Source organism: Pseudoliparis swirei, chromosome 12 (assembly GCF_029220125.1).
Source record: "Pseudoliparis swirei isolate HS2019 ecotype Mariana Trench chromosome 12, NWPU_hadal_v1, whole genome shotgun sequence".
Lineage (NCBI taxonomy): Eukaryota > Metazoa > Chordata > Actinopteri > Perciformes > Liparidae > Pseudoliparis > Pseudoliparis swirei.
In genome coordinates this window covers 9,054,750-9,066,820 of record NC_079399.1, presented here as the reverse complement: position 1 = coordinate 9,066,820, position 12,071 = coordinate 9,054,750, and the positions used below count along the sequence as shown (strand labels likewise).

At 41.5% G+C, this 12,071-nt stretch overlaps 1 protein-coding gene across 2 annotated transcripts; it reads right to left on the bottom strand.

Annotated features, from left to right (window-relative positions):
- Positions 1 to 719: 719 nt before the first annotated feature.
- On the bottom strand, positions 720 to 5,948 carry LOC130202533 (pro-opiomelanocortin-like). 2 transcript variants are annotated; one of them, XM_056428146.1, is made up of 3 exons: positions 5,804 to 5,948; positions 2,146 to 2,272; positions 720 to 1,755 (listed from the first exon to the last, which is right to left on the bottom strand). In XM_056428146.1, the coding sequence occupies exons 2-3, from the start codon at positions 2,263 to 2,265 to the stop codon at positions 1,168 to 1,170; spliced, it is 708 nt and encodes a 235-aa protein (XP_056284121.1). In that variant the 5' UTR covers positions 2,266 to 2,272; positions 5,804 to 5,948; the 3' UTR covers positions 720 to 1,167. The 2 variants fall into 2 exon arrangements, with proteins under 2 accessions (XP_056284121.1, XP_056284122.1); XM_056428147.1 differs by lacking the exon at positions 5,804 to 5,948 and having other exon boundaries at positions 2,146 to 5,022.
- Positions 5,949 to 12,071: the final 6,123 nt, after the last annotated feature.

Genomic DNA, 12,071 nt, shown 5'->3' with positions numbered 1-12,071 from the left:
TTTTAAATATATATATTAATATTTTATATCTCAAGTTTAGTAATATAATTGATAGACCTAAAATGTAGTTACTTTAAGTGAAGAAAATATTATTTATTCAGCACAGAAGTCCTTGTGAATGCCGTGCGGCTTGCTTAAATATTGTTTTTGCGACTCATTCTCATAAATATTACATAAATACATGAACATGCAAATATATATTATATATGATTAATCTCTTTTTTGCCCACATTCTCTCTGAATAACTACAGCCTAGACGAGTGCATCAAGGGATGAGTCGGAAGTGTTGGGCGTGGGATCAGGTGTAGAGACACAGTGACGGTGCCTCCACATGCAGCCACACGGTTCTTATTGACTAGGTGTTGCAGTGTCGGACGCTGCTCCACCGACCCGTGTAGCTCCACTCAACACACCTGCTCACACCTGTAAACTATAATTTAGTTCAAGTTAGTCCAGCAGATGTGTGTATATGCTTCAGCTACAGGGGGGCTGCAGATTGTGTCCCACGTGAAACCAAAAATAACTTAATTCAAGTTATGTCTGAAGTGTTGCCTTCAGTGAGATCCTGATACATGCTTTTAAATGGAATGTTTTGTTGTTTAGTCAATTATCTCGCACACAGACCACTTACTGGAGTTCAGTTCCAAAGGCTGCATCTCGGGGGCCTTCATCAGGTGGCTGCTGTCAATAATAATAATCTATAATTCATTTTAAAAGTATTTGATTATTGCCACAAACGGAATGATCTTTATTATTATTATTAGGATTATTATTATAATTTACAAAAAAGTGATACCACCCTGTAAATAAACTGGATATTTTTCTTCTTCTTTTACACTCACCTCTTTCCCTGGAATGGCATTCTCTCTTTTTCAAAACATATGAGACTATTCCTTCAAAAAGAAGAAAAAAAATAAACACGAGCAGCGCGCCCGTCTCATTCAGCTTCATTCAGACCGAGAAGGTCATGCGGGTGCATTGTTGCTTTCTTTCAAAAATAAAAGGGCCTTGTTTCTTATTTTTAGCTGAGGTGTTTCGATGAGGACAACCTTTGTCCCAGAAGAGATTCAACAACATGCTAACGATAGTGTCTGTAATAGCGTGCTGACATGCAATTAAGATTCTTTCAGCCCAAACCACCTCCCCCCGCCCCCCTCCATCTTTCAATCAGCCCATTATCCTCTGCACATCCTTGCGTGCAATATTCACGAGGAGCTTGTCCAGCTGCCTCTGAGGTTTCTTCATTTTCCGTTTCCTAAGCCGTTCCCTGCCGTTACGTTTCGAGGCAGGTGGGCTCCCCCACCGGAAGTGATTCATCCGATAGGTTCTATCTTTCCTCTCCTGCAGGCTCATTGGGACGTGTGACTTCAGGTCGATCCTGGGCAAACCCTGGTGTTGACTTCCTCCGTAGTTCACCTCCCTCACTTCATCCTCGAGGCGGCCCAGCTGCCTGCGAGACGGATGGGGGAAACGGCCTTCAAAAGAGCCCCCTTCCTCCAGAGAATAGGCAAACACCTTTACGGGGCGACGTTTGCGGCCAGAGGGTTTGCCCCAGCGGAAATGCTCCATGGAATAGGAGCGTCGTCCGTCTCTGTGGGCTTTCAGATCCGACTGGGACAGCTTGTCTTCAGACACCAGGGCGGCCAGAATGATGCTGAGGAGGAGGTCGTCCTCATTGTTATTCACCTTCAGGGCCAGTGCACTGAGCTGAGGGAATTCAGACCTGATGGCAGATATGCAGAGGCGAATGCACTCCTGTAGGGAAGGAATCAAAGAAAAACCTTTGAGGAGAAGAGTTGACATGAGACACTGATAAGCACTTTTTATTGTGGAGCGTTTGCTGTGCTGTCATGGATTTCTTGTCCATGTTGGCGGAAAAAATCAATCAAAAATATTAAAGAGAAACATTTGACTTAATGGTTCTTCTGTAAATATTATTTTATCAGCTGCTGATAAAGTCAAGAAGTCAATAATTTACTTTTCATGCTATTTTACTTTTTATTTTAGTCTCTGTGTAATAATGAAATCACTTTGAAACGACCCTGTGTGCAATATTTTACATAAATGTGCTATGCCTTGCAGTGAAAGAGAGGAAATGAATTAGAGGGCAACAATGTCGATGATGTATAAGACCGTTGGACCTACCATCAGTCTTCCCTTGTTGCTCAGGTCGTTGCACTGAGATTTGTCCCAGCAAACGGACCCGAAGCCGGGGACGAACACGTGAGCCATCACCCCCACGAACAGCCAAGATAGATACACCATCTTCACCCTGGTGTGGAGGGCAGAAACACATGTGAAGCCGGAAGATGAAAAGAAAACAAAGCCCCAGCGGGGTAACTCAAGACGAGAGCCGTGAAGTGAGTCCCAACAGGCTCAAATATTCACTTACAATAAACTGAGAGAAACGTTTAGTGAGTGAAGCGATACAAAACAGCTCTCTTGAGCTCAACTACCATTTATCCACATTCCTTTTTGGACACCATGGGCCTATTTGAACAGATGGTCTTGGTTATCGGCTGAATATGAATCATTTTTAAGAGGGGTTTAAGAAAAAAGCTGAGAAAATGTTTTGGGCGGTTAAGGTTTGCGGGTTGAAACACAGAAGGGATTTAGAGAGTCATTTGGCCGTGAAGTTACGGTTTGGAAAAGGGGAGTGGAAGATTCTTGTTCACAGTTATTGTGTGCCGGATTGTATCCAAATATAGTCATTACATAAAACATTTCATTGTTAAAAGTGAACAACACAATAGTTACCATGGAGGGGTAGTCCCCCACCAATGGGAGGGGCCGCGCAAACTACAGTGCCGATAATCGACAGCCGGTCTCACCTGAGTGACGGCAGCAGCAGAAAGTTTGCTGACTAATCCGATAAACAAAACTACGTTTCTTCATGAAACGCACACAGACCACGGATGCCGTATGGACACGCCCTCTGGACAGATGCCAGAGTGACTCTCCATCTCCTCTCGAGGTACAGATGGTAGCATGCTTCATCTCAGTAGATACCTCTGCAACAATACGTGGACGTCTTTCACGCAACGCCAACACTTCTTCCCTTTCCGTTGCTATTGTTTTTCATTTAAATTCAGTTTGTGACAGTAGATGTGCCTCTCAATAGTTCTGGATTTATAAAATATCTTTCTCTCTCTCTCTCTAAAGACCATGCCAATGTGTGAATGGTCAACCTAACACATAGAAGTTAAATGTATCCTAAAAAGTTAGAATCCTTACAGTTTTCCTGAGATGCAGCCTCTTTACCGAAATAGCCCCTTTTTCATAAAGAGTTCCCCCACCTCCTCCCTCCAGGCATTCAATAAGCAAGCTTTACAAATTGAATTAAAAACAGTTGAGAGTGAAATCAGAGTTTTTGTTGAGGCCTTCACAATCAATCACTCTGACTTGTGCAATCCGCTGTATTCGGCTGTTCTCACATAAATACCTCAGTTACAAACGGATGGAAGGGTCTATTGGTATCCCATGTTTTTGCAATTTGGCCATTCCTGCACTGTTCAAGTTCAGATGCATGAGGATTACAGGAGACATGAGGCATGCATTAAACTCAGAGTTGTCTACCGCTGCAGCCAATGTCAACGTACATCTACCAACCAGATGCCCTCAGACTCTTGCAACTGTCCCAGACGACGGACTTCTACTTCCCCCTGCTCACGTGTTTCCACTTTCCTGCATCATTACCATGGCCAGTCATTTCCTGTCACATTGTCAATGTGCTCTTGTTTTCCAGCCACCTGACCTGAGCCTCACAACTCGGAGACCTTTTCCCCGCCGCATTTCTGTTTCCTGCCACCTGACTGCAGCTCTCTCCGCCCGTGTGAACTTGTTTACCTACGTGCTTTTTGTATTTGCAGAAATCACACTCGACTGCATTTGTACATGGTTGCTGCTTCACATTAAACATCATTCAATTGGTGAGGAATGGTGGTTGTATTTTTTATTTTTTTTAATCTTCCACAGGAGTCGTAATGTATTTGTCCCTTTGGTCTGGGCTCACGATGATAATTCATCAAACAGACGTACGAAAAAACATTTTCCTTTTTTTTTTGTTGTGACAAAAAGGCAAAAAAGCCACGGAGCTGTTGGAAAACCATCAGAATAAATCAAATCATGGCTTAGCCCTGCGTCATGGAAAAAGGTCAGATTAAATGTATTAATACCATGTGATTTTTTCTTTGGCTGCATTTCTGCTCAGGTACTGATCCTATCGGATCATAACTTTAACCCATAACATGCACATTTGGAAATATTGCAGTGCTGAAAAAAATCTAAATGTCTGTGATGTCACTGATCATTTCCTTGCTCTTGATACACAATTAGAGCAGCTGTAATGTCACTATGTGAGAAGCCCACTTCTCCGTATGATTGTTGAACATAGTAAACCGGAGATGACTGTGGCTGAGTTGAGGTGTGGAGATGAGAGGGAATAACCCCAAGCAAATATTAAACCGATTGTGTAATGGGTAAAACCATTTCAACATGAACTCCATCATTAAAGTGTTTCATCACAGTTTAGTTATATAATTTAGTTTACAGCTATAAAAAAAAGGCAGATTGAGTGGCCCCGCTGCAGTAATTTCCACACAGTCCCTAAACTACATTCCAGTTGGCTCTGATTTGAATGTAGTAAACTTGCAGGGCGATAAAAACCAAACCAGAAAGCCCAAAATACAAATGAATGCAGCCGTCCCTTGAGCTGTTCAAGGACACACAAGAATGGTAGTAATTTAATATTGACTTGAGTGAATAGGCTTCATGTCCTCAGCTATGCAGTCCTTAGTCACATTAAAAAGCAGATCTGTAGCCAAACATTCAAAGGTCGTGACCATTAAAAAACGACATTTAAACTTACTTTGAGAAATCAGCAGTGAACAAATGTCACTTTTTGTGCAACTTCTCAGAAAATGATCAATGAACACTGCAGAATGCGTTCAAGGAAACAGAGCGTTATTGTTGCATTCATATGGACCACACACATATCAGAAGGGAGATATTCATTCTTCAGTTAAGATGAAGATCAACAAACAAATTCTTTCAATAGATAGTCATGACGCATCGTCATCTGGCAAACACTTCTCCTCATCTCTTCGCTGCTGTTTATTACCACTTCCTACCTTTCTCTCTCTTCCCATGTTATTATTTAGAGATATACTCTCTATGGAGTTTATTTAGTAGAAGTTAGATAACAAGGAGAATACAAATTAAATTCATACGTGGTTATACTTCTTTTCTTTTTTACATTTTGGTGCAATGAGTTAATTTCTTTTTTGGGGGGGGGTGGGAATTGCCTCTTGTTGTCTCTCCATTCTCTATTCTGAGGAGGAACTCCTCGGTGGGCCATCGTCTTTGTGACTGGCAGAGATCTCCACTCTTCCTACATTATGACTCACTCAGCTAAGCTCTGCTCTCCACAGACGTACTCTGCTGCGATTGAAATAGATTCTAACAATACGTGTTCATAAAATACAAAGCTGTAATTATTATGTTTGAGAGCTAGATTTGTGTTTGTTGAAGGTGTAGTTTATGGTGAGCAATTACTAAAGACAACTATGCATCTTCTGCAAAATACTGAGGTATAACTATATAAAAGAAATCCACTTTAATTATAATTTACAAAACAAATGCATCTGTTACAGGTCCAAAAATCCTAAATCTGGGAATGTATAGGCAATCAATGCAATGGTCCTCATTCGTTTAGAAAAACAAGACACTTACAACATCCACAGGCAATTCATCCATGCCCAAAATAAACAAGAATCCACAAACACGTTACAAACATTCGTTTTACCTTTTCCAAAAGCGTTGGCTTCCTCTCCTTTCTTCTTCTGTTTCTCCCCGTGTCTGTCCACAGATCTTCTAGAGCGGCGACCCTTATTGACTCTGATCCCACCCCTCCTCTTCTGCTCTCTGTCTGCTCTGTTGTGGAGCACTCAGTGGGAGCCAGTCTGCTGCCTCCTCAGAGGAGGAAAGCTCTTTTTAAAGAGGCATGAGTGGAGTTCGGAGGCTCAAGGCCTCGGTGTTTGATTAAGGTCTCCTGCTCCTCTCTGGAAGGGGAGGAGTGTGTGTGTGTGTGTGTGTGTTTGGTACCCACACACTTTTTATTCAATGTTGCAGCTCACTTCCCCACAACAACAGGTGAAGCCTCGGTGAACAACCTTGCTTCCTCCCCCTTTCCCCTTTCAGTGCTCTCAGTTACATTTAATAGTTTGTTATATATAATGTTTTTGGTGTTCTTATATTCTTTATTCTTATCAACTTTGGCCTTCAGGAAACTCATGATTAAAAAAACAGAACTGAGTTCAGTTTGAGGTCAGACGGCTGATTTATCTCGGGGAGGCAGAGATAAGTTTGTAACGAGGGGTACCTGCATTTTAGCCCAGAAATACAACACACACACACACACACACACACACACACACACCATTGGTCGAATTTGATATCAACTTTGAAGATCAGACAGATCTGTTTGTCAAAGCCTGGGACAATGCGGTTGTCCTCCCTCATGCCAGCTATAGGTCCAATTAGATTGCGGATTCTGAATGGAGTCAGATGACGTCATCCTTGTGTAAAAAAAGACGGTTTTACCTGTGGAGTCAGATTTCCACTTCAACCTGCGAGTTGAACGGACTTCTCTCCTGCTCTTGCAGTTGCAGTGCCGACACTTTGCCTGTGACCAGAAGAATAAATCATCTTAAAATGTAGAAGTTGTTTGACCGTTATTAGATACACCAGCGGGCTTCCAATCCATTGAAAACGCTTTTAACTGCATGTTTACACTGTCACAACGTAGTCAAACCAAATGCAGGTCGTTAGTCAATTCCGGTCAATCCTGACTCTAAATCCACGTAAAGGTCAGTACTGTGACGTCCTTTCAAATTTGGGATGAGGAGCTTCAGAAAAGGGTTCAAATCAATTTGACCGATTGGATCAATTTTCAGCGGTTCTTGTTTAGGAGGTGTGCATGTATCCCTGCGTGGAAACTTCATTAGGGAGACCTGACTCACTTGTTTAGACGTCATGGCACACACACACATGCGCGCACACTCACACCCACACACACACAAGCACACACACGCACACACACTGCTTTATGTTGCACCTTCCGCCAAAAAAAATCCTTGTTTGTGTAAACATTCCTGGCAATAAAACGGTTTCTGATTCTGATTCTGATTCTGATTATGAAAGAAAGGTCATGCTTTTGAAAATAACTTCTCTCCTTTCACTTGTTAAATACACATTTTATATGATGCACGATTTATACATTTTTAAGGACAACGCTGACAAGGACGAAATATACAGAATAACTTCTGGTTAGTTAAAGCGGAGAAAACAAGTGTGCCGGTTTTAAAAGACGCCCATTATTCACTTTTCTATAAAAAATACCCTCTATTTCTGCAATATGTTCTGTCGTTGATATGGCAACAAGTATCTGTTTACTTCATGTAAACTAGTGCAAAGTAGCGCAGTTACCTTGCAAAGTAATAAAGCTATTCTCTGATTAAAATGTATCAGAATCAGAAATCAGAAACAGGTTTATTGCCAAAGAATGTTTTCACAAACAAACGAGGAACTTTTTTTGGCGGAAGGTGCAAGAATCGCGCACCAAGAATATTGAGTTCGATAAATCTTTGTAAATGGGTCTTTAAAAGAAAACATCTTTTTAATACTATTTTAGTATGTTTTTCATCCCCAGGATGTCAAATGAGATTATTTCACTACAATCCAACAACAATAAATGTAAAAGACCACATGGAAAGAGTGCCTTGAAGTCATTAAGAAACGACTCATATAGCATCTGTTTTATATCATAACACACCATAGTTCATCAAAAGGACATACGGTCTTCTTCCACAGTCTGTTTTCAGAGCTTCATAAATTAGAACAAAGGGTTCTTTTTCCAAAAGGATCTCATGTCATGTCATCCAAATTAAGTTAAAGAAAATGTAGCATGAGTTAATGTTCTCTTCAAACAACTCATGACATACTTCACATACTGTACGTCTGTTAGCACATCCGATGACTTAACACACTCTTTCCGATACAAATTAATTGTTTATTTATTATTATGTGAAACGTCTTCCCTGGCATGTTCATGACTCAAATTAACTTTTTTTTAACCCCATTTTGACCACTTATATTGCAGAATCTACACACATTTTTTATTAAAAGTGTTGCTATAACCCAACATTGAGAAAAAAAAAAAAAATGCGGATATGGAGTGCGTGATGATAAAAACAAATATTTAAGAGTGTGATGGTGGTACAAATGGTTCAAACAATAATGAGAATAAGACCTGGATGGACTGAAGCAGCAGTCATTCTCTCTGCTGCCTGTGGATTTAACCCACTTTACCTCCATGTGTCCAGTCCTCTGCAGGTTGTGTTTGTCCTGCTGCTGTTTGTGAATTTGAGTCATTTCTGGATATAAATCCTGAAACAAAAAAAAGCATGCACGCACAGCCACTTTTTTGATGAACAAATAAAGGTTAAAAACAAAAGGAGATGACGTAATTCATCTCCCTGTTGATGCTGCTTCCACCGTTTCATAATAATGCAACCCCCGGACGAGGCTGCGCAGGGTGTGAATCACTGCCTCACAAAGACTGTGCCATTTATCCACCTGTCATGTATCATAATATTATCATCACATCAACACAAAGACGTTTTAGAGACTGTGGAGGAAAATGACTGATATTTTCTCAACTAGTCATTTTCCGATCGCACATTTGCAGACGCAGTCAGAGAGATACTTCCTTATTTAGTGGAATAACAAGGCTTTATGCTAATTACCTTCGCATTGAAAATGCCGGAAGGTTATGTTTTGATCGCCGTGTATTTATTTATTTATTTATTTATTTGTATGCGTGTTATTCGCAAATCTCAAAAAGTATTGAACCGAATCGCATGAAATTTGGTGGGATGATTGTTTATTATCCGGGGACCAGTTGATTAGATTTTGGGATCGATCGGGTCAAAGGTCAAAGGTCAAAAGGCATGAACAGGTCAAAATCTTTCGCAGAACTCAAAAAGTATTGAACCGAATCGCATGAAATTTGGTGGGATGATTGTTTATTATCCGGGGACCAGTTGATTAGATTTTGGGATCGATCGGGTCAAAGGTCAAAGGTCATGAACAGGTCAAAATCTTTCGCAGAACTCAAAAAGTATTGAACCGAATCGCATGAAATTTGGTGGGATGATTGTTTATTATCCGGGGGCCAGTTGACTAGATTTTGGGATCGATCGGGTCAAAGGTCAAGGTCAAAGGTCATGAACAGGTCAAAATGTTCTTGAATCGCATGAAATTTGGTGGGATGATTGGTTATTATCCGGGGACCATTTGATTAGATTTTGGGATCAATCGGGTCAAAGGTCAAGGTCAAGTTCATGGAAAGGTCAAACTCTTTTTTTACCATAGCACGATACATTTTTGTCCAATTGGCATGCAACTAATGCCAAAATGTTCATAATTCAATGCCCAATCTTGTGATATGCGAAGGTATGCGCTCTACCGAGTGCCCGTTCTAGTTTATGTATGTTTCCCCGTCATCAAATGTCCTAGCTTATTTTGTTGCAAAGGGCGAAATTACCACTCATAGCGTGTGTGACTGAAGCTGATATACAAAGTTCACGGACTCCGAGCACAACAGTCACACCACATCGTATCCCACCCTCTTCAAACTCTCTCTATCCCAGAGACATCTCACCTTACAATTTATTTCCCCCGGACTACTCTATCAAGCCATACACATTCATCCCTCCATTATCCCAGCATCCTTTCCTGTTCTCTGGCTACTGCCTTTCATGTCTCACCCACCTCAGCCAACTTTGTTCCTCCCATCTCATCACCGGCTACCTCAGCTGCACAGACCGCTTAAATCACAGGGGCCAAAATCTGTTATTACCTTCGCATTGAAAATGCCGGAAGGTTATGTTTTGATCGCCGTGTATTTATTTATTTATTTATTTATTTGTATGCGTGTTATTCGCAAAACTCAAAAATATTGAACCGAATCGCATGAAATTTGGTGGGATGATTGTTTATTATCCGGGGACCAGTTGATTAGATTTTGGGATCGATCGGGTCAAAGGTCAAGGTCAAAGGTCATGAACAGGTCAAAATCTTTCGCAGAACTCAAAAAGTATTGAACCGAATCGCATGAAATTTGGTGGGATGATTGTTTATTATCCGGGGACCAGTTGATTAGATTTTGGGATCGATCGGGTCAAAGGTCAAGGTCATGGAAAGGTCAAACTCTTTTTTTACCATAGCACGATACATTTTTGTCCAATTGGCATGCAACTAATGCCAAAATGTTCATAATTCAATGCCCAATCTTGTGATATGCGAAGGTATGCGCTCTACCGAGTGCCCATTCTAGTTCCCTCCTGTTTCTTCTTTCACCCTCGACTCACAAGCAACACTACCTATCGAGCAAATCCACTGGATCTCATAACACATGTCAAATGTCTATCTGCATCATCCGGGAAGGTCGATCCTCCTTGTCACACCTCCTTTCAGTTGCCGCCTCCATTCCATATATTTACGACCGCGCCAGACTCGACGAAGCGTGCAAAGAGAGCTAAAACTGTGGCACCACTTCCCCTCCTATTGGAAAGGCATCTCCTTCTTTTATGACGACAATAACACCAAGCCAGAAGACAGCCAGCTGTTTAGTGGTTCTCTTTCATTCCTCACCTCTTCTTCCACAAACCCCGAAATGTATCCCGTCGTCACAGCACCCTCTGCCGACTACTGTCCGACCGTTTTCAACAACCCTCTTCAACCAACCCCAACCATATCATTTAGGTTCTCGGCCGCTAGTCATCCTCACACACATCCATTTCAACCTGAACAATATAAGAATATAACGTCCACTCGTACATGTCTTCACGAAGCTAATTTTTGATCAGAGCTTCCGTAGAGGCAGCCCCCACTGAGGAGTCTCCACTCCCCGAGTTCCCACCAGACGTCAGCGGTCCGCCATCCATCATTCCAAGACCCTTTTTACCCCCCTCGTTCCTTTACCCTACACCATTTAATTGCTTACCCTACAACCCTTCATCCCCTTACCCTCCATCCATGTATCCTACATCCCTCCAACCCACGACCCTCATCCCTTCATCCCCTATCCTCCATCTACTAACCCATGCCAATGTCTCTTTGGGCAAGACACTTAACCCCAAAATTGCTCCTGTGTGTGAATGTGTGTGAATGTTGGATAGTCCTGATAGTGGCACCATGCATGGTGTATGAATGGGTGAATGATGTCATGTATCGTTGCAGTGCTTTGAGTGGTCAGAAGACTAGAAAAGCACCAAACAAGTACATTTACCATTTCGTCCCACGCCGTCATCCCTTCATGAACACCTACCTCATCCCACAACTCTCATACTTCTTTGTCTTTGTTAGTGAAACAGCCATAAAAAGAAGATAGAGAGCTGAAGTTGATTGTCAGCTTTGATGTATTCATATGGTTTTGCTTTGGCCATGTGGTTTGTTTTAGTTTTGATTTGAACTCTTTATTAATTTGACCCAATTTGGAGATAAATATTCTAGCTGTGCCCTTGAAATGGTTATTTAATAGATACACTGAAGCATTCGGAGCCAACATTTAAAGGACCTATTTAAATTGTATTATCTATTGTATTTTAATAAACTGTATTTTTAAAAGAATCGATATCTGTGTGCTGTCCCGGACAGAGTGCTCCACAGTACAACCTTTGTAAGGAGAACAAATTCGGGGTTTCACTCCTGCTACATAAGCACACAGTGAAATTTGAAGCTTTTTAGGTGCCGGGAGATCCCAAAAGTGTTTGAAAAAACAGTTTATTCACCCAATAATGAGCTTTGAGCGTTGCTTCATCTTTGATCTCCAACAATATGTCATGAAGAGAGGCGTCTTGAGATATTAATTCAAATTAAACGCTGAAACTGGTGATGTCAAACGGGAGGTAAAAACGTCTCACACAGCTTGGGTGGTTGTGGTGGGATGCCTCAAGGAGAATGTAGTTCTGGAGATTTAATCTTGGTCAATGTAGGTCAACCAACTTTTA